This window comes from Haliotis rufescens, unplaced genomic scaffold (assembly GCF_023055435.1).
Source record: "Haliotis rufescens isolate VD_foot unplaced genomic scaffold, xgHalRufe1.0.p SCAF_17, whole genome shotgun sequence".
NCBI lineage: Eukaryota > Metazoa > Mollusca > Gastropoda > Lepetellida > Haliotidae > Haliotis > Haliotis rufescens.
In genome coordinates this window covers 22471815-22489519 of record NW_025963857.1, presented here as the reverse complement: position 1 = coordinate 22489519, position 17705 = coordinate 22471815, and the positions used below count along the sequence as shown (strand labels likewise).

General features: G+C 40.4%; 1 protein-coding gene across 1 annotated transcript in view; it reads right to left on the bottom strand.

Annotated features, from left to right (window-relative positions):
• Positions 1–690: 690 nt before the first annotated feature.
• Positions 691–17705, bottom strand: part of LOC124134018 (sodium-dependent proline transporter-like) — a 34804-nt gene continuing 17789 nt past the window's right edge. The window contains exons 2-15 of the mRNA XM_046498633.2: positions 17061–17274; positions 15624–15755; positions 13995–14177; positions 12910–13045; positions 10949–11081; positions 9504–9638; positions 8844–8947; positions 8121–8245; positions 7052–7164; positions 6237–6365; positions 5531–5630; positions 4899–4999; positions 2462–2629; positions 691–831 (exon numbers count right to left, since the gene is read on the bottom strand). Of these exons, the coding sequence (XP_046354589.2) occupies positions 691–831; positions 2462–2629; positions 4899–4999; positions 5531–5630; positions 6237–6365; positions 7052–7164; positions 8121–8245; positions 8844–8947; positions 9504–9638; positions 10949–11081; positions 12910–13045; positions 13995–14177; positions 15624–15755; positions 17061–17271 (1911 nt within the window). The 5' untranslated portion in view covers positions 17272–17274. The remainder of the gene's footprint in view (positions 832–2461; positions 2630–4898; positions 5000–5530; positions 5631–6236; positions 6366–7051; positions 7165–8120; positions 8246–8843; positions 8948–9503; positions 9639–10948; positions 11082–12909; positions 13046–13994; positions 14178–15623; positions 15756–17060; positions 17275–17705) is intronic.

Below are 17705 nucleotides of genomic sequence, written 5' to 3'. Positions count from 1 at the left end.
CAAATCCCTGTACTTTCCTCCAGCCGTTTATTCAGCATTTGCATTTAATTATTTTGTTTCCATCTTGTTTGTATTTTGGGCTTAGGGCGTACTGAATAAAGTCTGTCTATCTGTCTGTCTGTCTGCTAGAACACTTCAAGAACATTTCCATCAGATCACATAAGGTACATGTAATCAGTGAATGAGGGAGTGAATATTCCAGCTATGTATTGGTGTGTTGCGGAACAATGCAAGCAGTCATCTAGCCAAGTCACCGAGCTTGACCACCGATCCATTTTAGTTGCCTCGTAGGTCAAGCATAGGTTGCTGGGGCCAATTCTAACCAAGAATCTCAACAAGACCAGGCAGTAAAATGCACTCAAAACATATTCTAAAACATTATGATTTATTCTTTTACTGACAATATATGTCAGTGTTTTCTTATTTAAACTGTAGAAATTTGGCATTTTCAGTATGCAAATACCCTATATACAATATGCAGATACCACACATACAATATGTAGATACCACACATACAATATGCAGATACCACACATACAATATGCAGATACCACACATACAATATGCAGATACCACACATACAATATGCAGATACCACACATACAATATGCAGATACCACACATACATACACACGTAACATGAAAGACAATGAAAAGTTATATGTTAAACTGTGTAAATCCGAACTTTATTTACTTAGATTTACAAGGCACAAATGATAAGCAGATGTCTCTGAGAGAGTTGGTTTTCTTGTGTCTGATACGAAATGATTCAACACAGGACGATTTGACCGGCCCCCAGGAGCTGTCAGGTTTCAAGGACTTCTTGAGACGCTATAAATATGGAAACATGACAACATCTTTACAGAAGTTGAGATAAACAAAGTCGTAGAATGTTTATGTTTCCGTCAGTTTGGATATTGATAGAATTCATATTCATATTGTTAAACTTCCAATACCTCAAATTCCAGGTACCACGTCAACAAAAACGAATGCATAATTAATGATATAGTTACTCTTTTTGCGATCCACATAACTAAAAACATCTCCGTATTTTCGACGAAATCATTTTCTAAGTGGCAATTAGCAAACTTCTGGAAACTATGTGGCAAATTCCTGGAGCAGGCGAAGCATGACTACTGAATGGTGTTCAAACTGCGGTGGTTCCCCGTCGTATGTAATGACGATATACCTAAGCTGTAAGGGTAGGTCCCTGTCGTTTGTAATGACGATATACCTAAGCTGTAAGGGTAGGAATCCGTGGCCAAATAATCTGAGGCGCCGCCACGCGCTGTGCAGAGGTGCGTCCATTAGCCTTGCCAGAAACCACGCTTGTCAGAGTGCAAGAATTCAGAGTGACCCGTCAGGACCCTCTTCCACAAAGCGGTCTTAGCGCTAAGACGATCGTAACACCTAAACTTCAACACTGAATTACGACAGTCGTAGAGATAACATCCATTTGCGGGGACCAGGATCCAGCGGGGATGGGTTCGAATCCTATCATCCGTGGTGTGTCAGCACCATGCACACGCTCGCGCGTTTCACTAGTGTCGTTTTGGACTTACTTACACGTTAACCGGACATGCCTTGAATAAGTAATTACTGTTCAAAGCGACGTTAACAGAAATATCTGCATAAAGTAGGGTCGATAATATCATTGTCGATACGCAATGTGTCCTCCGACTGTCCATTTTACACGTTAGTTTCATGGGAAACACACATTTATATCTCTATAAATCCTAGGGGCATGTTCTTGTGAAAGGGTCACTTTTAAGATATGTTATTGTATACATACACGCAAATATTATGTATATGGAACATGGTTGTGTTATATTAGACCAATGACTTTCAGATAGCTTATTCAGTGAACGGATGTAGTTTAACACGTCAGCAATATTTAGCTATTTCCAAAAGGCTTGTAATTAATCGTATTGGAGGTCATGGTTGATCGTGTAAGTCTGAATGAAATGACCCGCTATCTGAGACGGTGTAACCACCCGACCCTCATTCTGAACGGCTCTACCGACAAGCATAAGCTGCTAGGGTCTACCGTATTTCTTCTATTAGACGCCGGGCCTCTAATAGAAGCCGGGTCAATTGTTCAGCACAAAAAATAGAAGCCGGGCCTCTAATAGACGCCGTGTCGATCAATTGATACAATTAATGATCCCTTTTTGGGACCTAAATTACATAATGAGGACTCAAAATATTTCCATTTCGTGACGATTCGGGACCTTCGTGGTCATAGTGAAATGGGGGTATTAATAGAAGCCGGGCCTCAATTAGACGCCGGGCCTCTAATTGACGCCGGGTCAAAGGCTTGTCCGAAATAAATAGAAGCCCGGGCGTGTAATATAGGAAAAACGGTATTCTGACCGGAACCATTGCATTGACGATGTATATTCATATTTTCAAAAAGCGACTTAAATATGTTGTTGTTTTTAGAAAGATATTGATAAGTCACCTGCAATAAGCTCCCCTTTTCTTTGTATATGGCCAGAAGCATCCCCACAACCAATGGAATACAGGGAATGGTTGCTAGGCACCAGCCAATCGTAGCAGCGTACGGGGGATAAACATAATTGCCATATGTTGGAGGCTTGTAACGGGCCAGAGTGGAAATGAATATTATCTGCAAATGCAAAATAAAGAAATGTTTGAAATCTTGTATCATAAACATTTACAAATAATTGTGCTTGAAATACAATAATATTGATAAATTTAATTTCTATGTCGAATTAATATGAAGTAGCTGTTGAATATTGACAATGTCATATATTGGCCTGGATTTTCGGGTTTTACGCTCGTGTATGTAAGAAGCTTCGTGTAAGAGTGTATAATATTTGCTGAAAACCTACATAAGCATTATTTAATGTCAAATATTATCTTTCAACGAGTATTGCAAAATCTAATACCACTATTTAAGGCAGATAAACGAAAATAAAAGTTCAAGACAATAACATATCATTTAGGTGCATCTATATAATATCATGTTGTGTTAGAAGTAGAGTATTTTAGCTTGTTTTCCAGACTCGGTTGTTCACACATCATCGTGTGGCTGGTGTATTGCTGCGCTACTTCTGCATTGTACTTTTTTATGAAAATTGTGTCACACACGCACGCACGCACGCACGCACGAGCGCGCTCAGGCGCACAGGCAGGCACACGCACACACATATGCTTGGTACGAAAGGCTTCATATACCAATATACCTAACGACTTTATAGTTTTCTTTTATCTTACGAACCGATAATTGAATTCATTTATAATACACAGATGGATATTTATAAATTAATATTTGGGTAATATAATTTTTTTCCTTAGGTCTAAGTATACTGGACACAAAGGGGAACCCATCTTCAACATCTTTTGTGTTACATTTACAACATATTCTCTGAGTGCGTAGTACGCGGCTCCCCCCATAGCGACCTGTGTCTTTAAATGTGTGAGATGACATTCTAAGTTTTGGCAAAGCCGTCCTATGGTTGCATATCATTGCTTATCACTTACAGATAATCTTCTATTTCAAATACAGTAAACTACGGTTATAACGAACTCTAACGGACCACTAATTTTAGTTCGTTATAACCGTAGTTCGTTATAATCATATATACAACATCCATACAACATATGGACGGGACCAAAAATTAAGTTCGTAATATCCGTCAATCCGTTATAAACGTGTTCGTTATAAACGTACTTTACTGTAATCCAACTGTTACTGCCAATAAGATAAGACACTGATGTGGAAATATGTGATGGATCTAGCCAACTAATGTAAAAAAACATGGTGAGATAAGATTTTTTTCACTTCACAAAATCCCTGTAAAGAAATGCCATATTATTAACTGCTTGTAAAATACAATTTTCTGAGTTAATAAATTTAAAATTCCACCCTTTATAGCTGCCGTCTGATATCCAATGGGCATCTACGTGTCTCCCCATATACATAGATATAACTTGCGTTTTCTTTCACACCCAACAACTGCTTAAGACATTTTCTATACACCTTTTCATAACAATCAGCTTGTGACAGACCCCAAATTTCACAACCATTATCAAGCACCGGCTCAACAAAAGTATCAAACAATTCTAAAGACTTTATATCCAATTTATGTTTTCGTATTTCAATATCAACACATTAAAAGCCTTAATGCCTCCATCAGCCAAAACCTTTACAGCTTTGTGGTGTTTACCATTTGAAGAAACTTTAACCCATAGCTGCATCCCCCTTTAACAGCAAACTGCTTCAGATACTAAATTGTATTCGATGGCTACCTTTTCCAGCCTGGTATTTAAAACCTTTGTGAAAACCTTTCCAAAAGTACTTAACAATGTTATCCCTCTCCAGTTATGGACATCCCCCGTAGAACCCATCTTGTGTATCGGTATGACACACCCAACAGTCCTTGTCTGAAGACATATAGGTTTTCATAACTGTTCTCCTAAACGCGATTCATAAAGATCGCATCGCGTGAACACAAAAACGTATGGTTGTGATTGCACGTGAAATGCGAGGGTTTAGGACAGATATAAGACGGTAGCAACAATCAACCAGTTAGTTAGCGTTTGACTGCCGTGGGGATTACATTGCCTCTCGTAGCCTTTCATAGCCTCTCATGGCCTCTCATACCCTCTCACTGACTCTCAGCCAATTAGCATCAGATATTTAGTTTGGTCTTCCCTATCGTCACATACTTGAGAGCAGTTTCTTGTAGATCCTCCATAACTTAATGACAGGTTATCACGTTAAGTCCCTTGGTCATTTAACAGGTAAGTCATTCAAATTTAGTTGATTAGTTTTCATTTTAGTTAAACCAAGCTCTCAACTGTTTAATTCCGCTGCGCATCAGTCAGTCAAATGAGGGAAAATGACCAGACATGTCACAAAAGCTGACTACCAGAAGCAGTGAAGGTGTGATGAAACACCATGACACTTTGAAGAACACTGGAACTGGGCTCCCCGTCATCATGTGGATGTCCTCGCTGACATTGTTCACTCCTGAAATGAGAAAGTGCTTGTATCAACTTAATATCCTTGACTTAATGTTCCCGTATGTTCTTTTCAGGTGAACCATTCACTTACTTTTGCATGTGTTTCTGAATGGTGCCTCCGTTGGGGCAATATACGCTCACATTTTTGCGAACACCTTGTATCATCACTATTTGATAGTGATTCATAAACACATGATTGTGATATAGTCGGATTCAATGGACTTTTATGACTTTCTTAGGATTATGGAAATGGCTTGTCGCTTTTACTTTATATCATATATGTTGCCTTTGAGTGAGGGAGTTGGGTTTACGCCGCTTTTCGCAATATTCATACAATATCACGGAGGGGGACACCAGAAATGGGTTTCTCACTTTGTACCCATATGAGGAATCGAACCCGGGCCTTCGGCGTGACAAGCGGTCCTTCACATAAAATTATCATCACTACAATTGTTCCTAAATATGTTAAAATCAGAATACAAAGAAACTTCCGGAGAATATGGGATATAACACCATGACTAATACATATGTGCCATACCGTATATCCATCCCAGGATGATGCACTCCAGAAGCCCCACCAGGACTAGGAATATGGCCACAAAGTACCAATCGACCAGCTGGAAAATGTACATTCCACCCTAAAAGGAGAATTCCTAAATTGATGCAAGGTATGATTAAAGAACTAATAGACAAACAAATATGCTTAAGAAACATAACATTTTCTCATTGATATACCTCCATTAAGAATCTTGGGATTCCATTGGTTAATCTATATCACCTGACAAGACAATAAATATCAGTGATGACCTAATAATAGAAAATTGACTCTAAAAATGGCTGACACTAACCTTTGAACATTGACAAGTCACATGATCACTATTGACCTGTCATCGGATCGGTAAGGACTTTTTCTGCTACAAAAGCTACAAAAACAACATGGCGTCCCCGAGTAGTAATAACGGTTCGCCTATATTTCTGAAGAGGATCTCATTTACATGTTTGATAACAAGGACAACAGTAACTAAAAAGTGAAAATAAGCACTTCATATATGAATTTCGGTATAACACAATAACTAACTACTCTTGGTGAAGCCACTATGCGAACACAAGACCCGAGGTGGGCTGAATGGACCGAGCCCACATATCATCCACTACTCCCTTATTTTGTATATCTTTAAACAGTCAGTGAGTGGTATCAGTGGTACTAGACACACCTGAAAGGACACAAAGTTCTTAGTACAAACCTCAGTGGCAAATACCAGACCCAGCAGAAAGGCAGCAGTGCAGTACCCAGCATTTACACAGAGTCTCCATTTCAGCAGAGCAGGGAATTGATCCATAATGGCCGATATGACAGTTTCAACCATTGTAAACTATACAATGAAATGTTGAAGGTTGTTTCGTGATGAAAACAAACAAACAAATAAAAACAATAATGAGTGAGTGAATGTGTGTACGTCAATATCTTATGTTACAGAGCGACGAGAACAAATGACAGTTTTATCAACAATCAAAGTAAATAAGCAACATAGATATAACACATGCAACACAAATTTAAAACCAACTAAATTAATAAGTATATAAATTAAGTTAACATAATTAAGTCTGAAACAATTGTCAGTAAATTAGAATATAAGAAGTTACCAAGTTATACCAATGTCATTATAGCAACGGCTTTGCAGAGGCATTTCAGGGCCAATTAACAAGAAGATGTTTTAATCGTCAGTATAGGTTTTGGCATTGAATGAAATAAATCTATTAAAATACCTTTGAAATGATTAAAATAAGGAGTTTTAAAAATTATATTTGCCCCATTTTGTCTGCCAAGAGCACTTAGTTTGGATTCCTAGATAAATCCCTGAATTGTATGAACTATTTTCCGCTTAATTCAACTTGAGGTATATCTTACAGGTACTATTATTATGTGAATATGACGAGGTTCGTGTTATGTTGCATGGAATAATAAGGCTTATGAATTTACTTATGAAATATTTGAACTTTTGATAATAAGACAAGAGGAGAACATGTGTCTGGGTGTATTCATATTATAGCGTCTCACCGCTGAATCCAGTGTCAAAAGAATCAGCAAAATGAAGAAGAAGAAGCTCCATAGCTGCGGAAACGGAAGTTGGGCCAAGGCTTCTGGGTAAATAACGAAACCTAAACCTGGACCTGGAATAAATACGAATGTCTAGATTGTAAGTAGAACCTTGTAGTTGTAAGGCTTGTTCGGAAGGTACACATTGATCAAATTGTTCTGAATCTGTCGAATGAACCTACAGTGAAACATTTTGACTCAAACTTCATTATCTCAATACATGTATATCGTTTAAGACGATGTCATGTTGTGGTTCCGACAGAATTAACATTTTGGTCCTACAGCAGCACAATTATATTATCAAATAATCGTGAACTACCTTCCTGCTTGACCAACAATGTCAGGACCACATCGGGCTCGAACTAACTCACTATCTCTAACTCGATATATCGTTTAAGATGGTACAGCTTAAAGGTTTGGATGGAATCCTGATTGAAAACTGTGATCTGACGTAGGCACTTCGCTTGTCTCGAATTACAAATAACCAGGCATAGAGTCCAAAGCCCTTCGAGATAAGGACATATTACAAAAGTAGTTCCTGGACTATTCAAAATTTTGTAGTTTAATTGAATCATCATTGGATATATTTTCATCTGTATTTGAAGATAAAGAGAATCTCAACCAAGTGTCTTTTGATATCAAATATGTCAACACGAGTTGATAAAAGTGGAAAAACTCCGAGAATTGCTGAGGATTTGTTCCACTTTTATCAACGAGTGTTGATATATTTGATATCAAAAGACAAGAGGGTGAGATTTTCTTTATCATCCAACATCATTCTTCCAACTTTTTCAGTTTGTAGACAGTAATAAGCAGTGACTTAAGTGTAAAAAGTCCTGCTAACAGCTTCAGTAGCATAGCCATTAGTGATGTCATTTGATTGTGACGTCATGGTAACCAATGACGTCACAATGGTCAGCAAAGCATTGTGACGCAGTACGATCGATCTCACCCAAGCGATATCTTCTGTGGGAGCCAGTTTTGGATGATAAATGACATTAACCAATGATTATAATATACAGATGCGTACCTGAAGACACAACATCTGTGATGGGAACATCTGCTTCATGGGCCATGAATCCAAGAACGGAGAAAACACCAATTCCAGAAAACAGGCTGGTTCCTCCACACACGAATGTACAGACGACTGCATTCCTTCAGAAGAAGTTTTATGACCGTTGTGATATTGGATGATTTAAATTCAAAGGTTATTTTAACGAAACTACAGACAACAGTTACTGAATGCTATCACACACTAGTAAACAGGAGCAGGACATGTCATAACAGAAGTATATTGTAATATTACTCATCAGTTGCATGTATACCGTATTGTCAATAAATAAAAGCGACACGCCCTTTTTCATAATCTTAAGAAATAACTGCTGAATGCAGTCCATTGTACGATTCCTTTAATGAATCACTATCAAATAATGATGATAACAGTGGTGATAGTGCTAGTGGTGATTTAACTGGAATACTGTTCAAAGCGGCGTATACAAATAAAGAAATGTTTGGATATGTGCTTTCAACACTTCACAAAAAAGGAGTAACCTTTTAGTATTATGTTACACTTGTCTCCGGGCCGACCATTAAAAATTCACTGACATATTGGAGGTTCTGAAAAATAAAGTGTAGTAAAAGCAATTGCTCCTTCTGACAAAGAAAACTGTATGTTTGAAGGACTGGCCGTAAAAGAATTGTCTCAAATAAAATATCGGAGGCAACACAGAATAGTACATGGTAAGTTCCTGACCTGAGACAATTGGTATGGAACGTGTTGTGGCTTGCCATTGTGATGAGGCTTCCCCATGCTGGGCCAAGCGAGAAGAACACCTGAACACAGGCCTCCAGCCACACCTTCAGAGATCCACGATGACAAGGAGAGTTCACAGAAAATGTATTACAAATATACAAACTTTGCACATCAGGTTTCATTACACGTTTTGAAAAACATTATTCCAAAGTTGCAATGTTATAACATATACTTTAATAACTTAATTTAAACATTTTGGTTAAGATTGGCATCCGAGGACATCAAATTCTTCAAATTATTTACAACCAATTATAAACTTTTCGGAATGTGAAAATTGTTCCCAGCTTGCAATGTTATAACATATACTTTAATAACTTAATTTAAACATTTTGGTTAAGATTGGCATCCGAGAACATCAAATTCTTCAAATTATTTACAACCAATTATAAACTTTTCGGAATGTGAAAATTGGTCCCAGCTTACAATGTTATAACATATATTGAAATAACGTGACTGAAACATTCAAGATTAGGATCAGAGAAGATTTGGAAGTTTATGAAAGTAGTCATTAACATCAAGTTGCTGAATTATGCTGATGTTGGTGCAAGGATGTCCCAAATGCCCTAAGTTAACTTTAAAAATGTACTGTTTAAAGGTCACCTCTATGTCGAGTATTTTGCTGAAATCCGGTGCAAGGTAAAACAGAGCGCCGTTTGGTCCTCCAGGCAAAGTCAACCCGCGGATACAGAGAATGATGAGGAACAGATATGGAAGCGTTGCAGTAAGGTAGACAGCCTACAATAAAACAGTTCTGACCTCACATTCACAGCAAAATAATGTATATGTGTAACCCTGTGGTCACCATAGACCTCGTTTAAATTTGAAAGGAGTCAGTCTGCCGCATCAGTAATTTTGCAGGTAGACGTAGTTGACGACGTAGTTGAAGGATTACAACGTCTTTATTGACACAGTGCCGATACTGACGTTGTCATAAAAACAAACTGATTAGTATTTCCTTACCAAACTTTTACTATGTCAGTCAATAAATTGCCTATCAAATATGAGTGAGTGAGTTGGGTTTAACGCCGCTTTTAACATTATTCCAGTTATATCACGGCCTGACAGCTTAATGTGGGAGGAAAGCCCGAAGTGATACAGGTCTAAGACGTTAACCACTTCGGTGAAACCCACGAGCACGGGTATGGTGCTGACAAACCTAGAAACATAATCGGGGCGAACCGGGATTCGAACCCACAATCATAGGTTTCTGGCGTGCCCAAGGGACGCAACTCTGCACAGCGAATCGCGGCGCCTCACACGACTGGGCCACCCGTGCCCCCCTATCAAATATGAGAACAAGTAACAATTGAGCAGCTATTCGCATCAATTATCTTACAGAAAGGGAATGAGTGAGTGTTGCTTTTCTCCGCAGTCTGTGGATAATTAAGTGGACAATAGCAATGGCAACGATCCACACTGACGAAGAAGAAGAATTATTCCTAACTCACAACAGTGATACAGAGAAAGGATGAAAGTAACATGTTTCTAATGGAGCATATACATACCTATTTTAACACAGTTTGCCAATTTTACTTGTATGGACTGGACATTAACGTGAACATTAAGTTATTTACAGTATTACACTGGTAGCAACTTAATTCTAACATTCTAATCTTTTCCGGTCAGAAATCCACGCGAATGAGGTGTAAAAGAGGGTTTAACGTCGCGTCCAAGATTACTGCATTTATATAGCGACGTGCATGTACGTGTGTGTGTGTGTGTTTGTGGCTGCTTGTACTGGTCCGGACTGATGCCGATTTATAGTGCTAGCCCACTGAGATACCAATCGGCCGCAGTTTAACATGAATACCCCACACAGACACAGTATACTGACTGCGAGCCGACCAATCCTTGTTTTAGCACCTTAATGCCGAGCGCCAGACAGGGTCACAACAAGTACCACCTTTTAACGTCTTTTGGTATGACGCGGCCGGGGATCGAACCCCGGACCTTCCGCTCTCCGAGGTGACGCTCTACCACTAGACCACGGAGGCGGTCCCCACGCGGATGCAGTTATATTGAGTACGTGACACACGGTTTCTTACCTTTCCAACTGATCTAACGCCTTTAATAATGCAGCAGAATACCAGCAAGTACGTGACAAAGAGACACAGAGCCAGCTCCCACTTGATATTCCCCACTTGCTCCAAGCCAGGACTGATGCTGAGAGCGTTGTATCTGAAGAAGGTATAACCAAGGATACCATCACTTGGCAATGGCACAACTGTTGTCTTTAATTTACTGACGGATGTGAGACGAGTATTGAACATTACATAATGATTGGTTGGTTGGTTGAATGGTTGGTTGATTAACGCCCCACTCAGCAATATTCCAGCTATATGACGGCAGTCTGTAAATAATCGAGTCTGGACCAGACAATCCAGTGATTAATATCATGAGCATCGATCCACGCAATTGGGATCGATGACATGCACAACCAAGTCAGCGAGCCTGACCACCCGATCCCGTTAGTCGCCTTTTACGACAAGCATAGTCACCTTTTACGGCAAGCATGGGTTGCTGAAGACCTATTCTACCCCGTAATCTTCAAGGGTCGATGACGATAGGGTAAGCTAGAGGTTAAACCATAGGCTCGTCACATCGAAGACCAGAGTTCGAATCCCCATCAATGTGTAAGCAACAATCATGTTAATTTCTGGTGCTCCTGCCCCGCCATCATAAGGCTGAATATTGCTGATATATAAAAGCGACAAAACCCTTTCCATATTCATAAGAAATCTCTGTCAAAGGAGTGTCGATTGTACGATTAAGACTCTAACATGAACGTATGTTTATGAATCACTATCAAACAGTGATAATACCAAGTGTTCGTGAGAAGGTGAGCGTATCCTGCCTCACCGGTGGCACCCGTCACACATGCAAAGGCAAGTCAATTGTTCACCTGAAAAAAACGGGAACATTATGGCACAAGTTAAAGCATGTTAGTGATTCATAGACACATGCTCATGATACAGTCGGAATCGTGAAATCGACTCTGCTTTTAGAAAGAGATTTCTTGAAGCTATGTGTACGGTTTGTCGCTGTTATTTATATAAGAACGTTTCTTATTTTAGGAGTGAACTATGTCGACGATATCGACGTGATGACGGGGAGACCATGGACCAAGTGTCATGGTGTTTCATCACACCTGGACTTCTGCTTGTAATTAGGTTTTGTACTGTTACAGTAACAACTCTGACTTATCCAGTGACTGATATCATGAGCATCGATCCACGCAATTGGGATCGATGACATGTATCAACCAAGTCAGCGAGCCTGACCACCCGATCCTGTTAGTCGCCTTTTACGACAAGCATGGTCACCTTTTGCGGCAAGCATGGGTTGCTGAAGACCTATGCTACCCTGGAATCTTCACGGGTCGAAAGTTGAAGTAATCCCTCTTGTCATACAGTCTTGTGTCATTCTGAATCTTTGCATAAATCTAAAAATGAAACAGATGAGGCGTTTCACTGATCTCTTTTATTCCTGGTTCAGATGGGTAAATTAATGGAAAGGAATTGACTATTTGACCATTATTTATATCAGACCGTCGATATACCCGGGGCTTAAGTTCAGGAAACTTCTTGACCAAATTCCCATTTTCATATTTTGCCAATCCGAGCACAAATTCCGATTCATGTGCATAAAGAAACATTTGAGCAAGATGGGGAGCACAATTGGTGTCCATGAGGATGCCTACTTCTTGCCAGAATGTCTTTTCTCCAAATTTCACAGAATGATTTGAATGAGGAAGTCCAGAATTTCACAGTAAACGTCAGAGGACATTTTGACCACTTCATTAATCCGGACGGCAATTTCCCAGGAATTTGTCGAAATAATTAACGAAATATGGAAGCAAAACAGGATCGCCTGGACAAACTGGACAAACCAGGTTTCGCTGCATCTAGAAACTGACACATTTGTAGCGTTTGGTACCGTGTAAGACCCAATAAACCATGCACTATCAACACTGAATGGCATGTGAGTTATAGTAATGTATACATACTGCCAGAATTCCTCCGCTGCAGTATGCGATAATGTTTCAGTTTTTCCCCAACCACTGCTGCCATATTCCGTGGTGCCATTGTAAGGTGTTAGTGTCGAGTTGATCACGGTTCCATTAAGCATGGTAGAGTTGCTGACTGAATACAATTGAATAGGTCTGAATATAATTGGAGTGAAAATCAAAACGTTTTGGCCTTTGTGTTGACATATTGAAATGTTTTACTCTAAATATAAATCATTCAATATAGACGACAACCATCAATGACATATAGTTTGTCTCAATTGAGCTGAAATTAACAATACCACCTATCGTACTGTTTGTTGTTTAACGCCGCACTCAGCAATATTCCAACTATATGACGGCGGTCTGTAAATAATCAAGTCTGGACCAGACAATCCAGTGATTGATATCATGAGCATCGATTCACGCACTTTGGATACGATGACATGCATCAACCAAGTCAGCGAGCCTGACCACCCGATCCCCTTAGTCGACTCTTACGACAAGCATAGTCGCCTTTTATGGCAAGCATAGGTTGCTGAAGACCTATTCTACCCCGGATTTTCACGGGTGTAATTCCACCGGATATACCCAACTAAATGTTACTTTGGAAGTCCGATGGCGTATCAAGACGTATCCAAAATAGTTGCCCAACTTAAATTAATGTAACATTTTAAATAAGCAGTTACGGTGTTACAGTTAATTTCTGCAAGAAACAAGTATATGATGATTAGATTTATGTTTGTTTTTGTTTTTGTTTTTGCTCAACGCCGCACTCAGCAATATTCCAGCTATATGACGGCGGTCTGTAAATAATCGAGTCTGGACCAGACAATCCAGTGGTTGATGTCATGAGCATCGATTCACGCAAATTGGATACGATGGTTTGCATCAACAAAGTCAGCCTGACAACCCAATCCCGTTAGTCGCCTTTTACGGCAAGCATGGGTTACTGAAGACCTATTCCACCCCGGATCTTCACGGGTCCCACATACGTAATAGTCACGGTATTATGGCGAAGGTTCATAGCTTCACTGTCCACAGTAGCAGCAAATTGCTGATTCTACTCTCCTGGCATATCACACCTGTGGCGACTCTCAGTCCTCTGATGTCTTTGACACATTTCTCTGTGTTCCAGGAATTGCCACAGGTTGACCACGGCAGGACGGCTCTACACGATGAGACAGCGTAGTACAGAGCCCATGCAGAGTTGATGGTGTAGTACACGTTAGTACCAAAGGTCACGATCAGCATGCCGAATCCAAGACCTGAACAAATATAGATCATGGATTCATGTGCAATTAACTCAAAAACTATAGAAGAGGATGCAGTTATAACAATATATGAGTGAGTGAGTTGGGTTTAACGCCGCTTTTATCATTATTCCAGTTATATCACGGCGTGTCAGCTTAATGTGGGAGGAAAGCCCGAAATGATGCAGGTCTCAGACGTTTACCACTTCAGTGAAACCCACGAGCACGGGTATGGTGCTGACAAACCTAGAAACATAATCGGGGCGAACCGGGATTCCCACAAGCATAGGTTTCTGGGACGCAACTCTGCACAGCGAATCGCGGCGCCTTAAAAATATAAGAAGAGATGACTGTTATAGGTATGAGTGTTATATATACAGCAAATAGTATTGGCACAACGTTCATCTCATTATGTCTTCAATGATTCTGATATAAACCGCCTCCGTGGTCTAGTGGTAGAGCGTCCGCCCGGAGAAGCGGAAAGATGGTACTTATTGTTACCCTGCCTGGCGCTCGGCATTAAGGGGCTAAAACAAGGACTGGTCGGCTCGCAGTCCGTATACTGTGTCTAAGTGGGGTATTCGTGTTAAACTGCGGCATGGTATCTCAGTGAGCTAGCACTATAAATCGGCATCATTTCGGACTAGTACAAGCAGCCATATAAACACATACACGTACATGCACGTCGCTATATAAGTGCAATAATCTTGTACGCGACGTTAAACCCAATTTCACCTCACCTGATTCTGATATAAACGATTTTCATTTTCACGAGATTTTTCGCTCAGTATGTAAGGATAATTTATATGGCAATTGGTAGCGAAGCGCTCATGCATTATCTTATGTCTGTCAGCCTGATATACAACAGGCTCATAATAGCTTCTTTGAGTGGCATTTAGAAGTTGGAGTGATGAAGTAAGACGAGTTCTATGGATGAACAACTTCTATATTACAATTAGTGCGACGTCTCATAATAGGCTTATTACCGTTCTCATTAATATCAGATATGTTGCTCCAATATATATGTTACCTCTCTGTGTCAAGACCTGAGACATCCACTGTAAGTGGTTATATTCGGTGAAGCCTTGACCGCCCAACAAACGTAAAGGATGCGTAGGCCCAGCTGTCAGAGATCAGATGTCAGCTTCCAACACACCCTCGATATGTGTGTCGATGCCGTTGCACTCAAAACGATAGGGTGTATTTAATATCCAAAAAATAATATGATAAAGAGGCCTATATTATCTTCCATTCGAAACTGCCTGTTCATATTCGTTTTCGAGGCAAATCAAATTCGCTGCTCTGAATGCTTCGCTCGCTGGTACCAAAAAATTAGGCGCCGCAATGTCCATTGATCACCAAATGCGACTCCTCATAGAAGGTTGTCAAAGAGGTATCGTTTCGGTGTAAAAGATCTAATTGTAATGGTAATGATAATAAAACACATATAAAGAATCTCACCTTTCATTAAGGGACATACGCTCCAGACGTGGGATACCCCCTTCCCACTGAATTGTCCAATGGCAACTTCAAGGAAGAACAGAGGCAGACCACATAACATCAGACACGTCATGTATGGGATAAGGTAAGCACCTACAAATAAACAAGTTTCACACGCAGGTTATGTTTGTTGGTTTGCCGCTATCCAGCTAATACCGAGGCCTGTAATTAATCGCGTGGTTGATATTATGAGCAACAATCCATGCAATTCAGCGAACCTGTCCACCCGGTTCATTTAGTCAACTCTTTACAAACATTGGTTGCGAGGGACTTTTCTAACCAAGAATCCCCACAGGGGCTGGATGGAATTATTCATGATACTTTCTTATGGCGGTGGGTAGCCCAGTGGTTAAAGCGTTCGCTATTCACGCCGAGAACCCGGGTTCGATTCCGAGCATTGGTTCAGTGTGTGAAGCCCATTTCTGGTGTCCTCCGCCGTGATATTGGTGGAATATTGCAAAAAAGCGGTGTAAAACTATATTCATTCATTCCTTGTGTCAAAGCCTATGGACGACACAGTTTCATTCACTGATCATTAAGCACTGGCATTCGTGGATATTGGTATGACTACACCATTATGTATATGTCACAGTGTAGCACTTGATGCAAACGCGACTTGTAACTGGCCATATGATACACATTTAACGTGTAGTCAAAACAGATATTTTGTTTGTTTGTTGTTAAGCGCCGTACTCGGCGTTCTGTAAGTATTAGAGTCTCGACCAGACAATCCATAGATTGATATCATGAGCATCGATCTACGGAAATGGGATACGGTGACATGCACCAACCAAGTCAGTGACCCTGACCAACCGATCCGGTTAGTCGCCTCTTACGTCAAGCATGGGTAGCTAAAGACCATGTCTAGCCCGGATCTTAAAGGAGCACATATATCATTGCATGCATACAGAACGAACGTGTTATTTGCTAGTTTGTTTGTACTCAGCAATATTCCAGCTGGATGACGGCGATCTGAACGTAATCGATTCTGGACCAGACAATCCAGTTATTTACCTCATAAGCATCAATCCACGCAATTGGGATACGACGATCAACCAAGTCAACGAGCCTGACCACCTGATCCCGTTAGTCGCCTCTTCCAAGCACAGTCGCCTTTAACGGTACAATTTGCTAGTACAACGGTAACATGTATAATTGTGTGACTGCACCATGTCATAGTTCGTAATAAAACAGAGGACTCCCGCTTCGCCCCGATTATGTTCCTTTGTTTGTCAGCACCATCCCCGCGCTCGTGGGTTTAACCCAGTGTAAATGTCCGAGACCTGCATCACTTCGGGCTTTCTCCCACATAACTCTGCCACGCCGTGATATAACTGACATACTGTTCAAAGAGGCGTTAAACCCAACTTACTCACTCACTCATAACACAACACTAACCTCCCCCGTTCTTGTTGCAGACATAAGGAAAACGGAGAACGTTTGAAAGCCCAACAGAGAAGCCAATAACAGACAATAAGTAGTCAATATTTGAAGCCCACTGTCCTCTCTGTTCTTCCTTGCTGCCTCTGTTAGATGGGCTGGCGTTGACTGTATCCGCCATTGGAACCAATTCCGCCACATGTTCTTCATCCTTGCAGTAACCATCCATTTCCTGAAATAAAGCTTAACCGTTATGACTGTTGTGTTTGTTCATTGGTTGTTTCATGTCGCACTTAGTAATATTGCAGCTATAAGATGGATGTCTGTTTAACAATAGAGTCAGCATCAGCATCAATCTACGTATATTGGATACGATGACATCCATCAACAAGGTCAGCAAGACCTGACCACCCGATCCGGTTAGTCGCCTCTTACGGCAGGCATTGGAGGCTGAAGACCTATTCTAACCCGGATCTCCACTGGGTGTCTATTGTCACATACAGAAAGTGTAAGTGTTTACCTGGCAATTGATTGGCGAACAAAACACTGAAAAAACCAGGTCACGATCACTAACTTTTGACACTTATGTGATTGACAAGATTCGGGAAAAACATTGAAAAAATGCGGACCTCGCTTTCGAAATGTCACACTTGCATCCAAAGT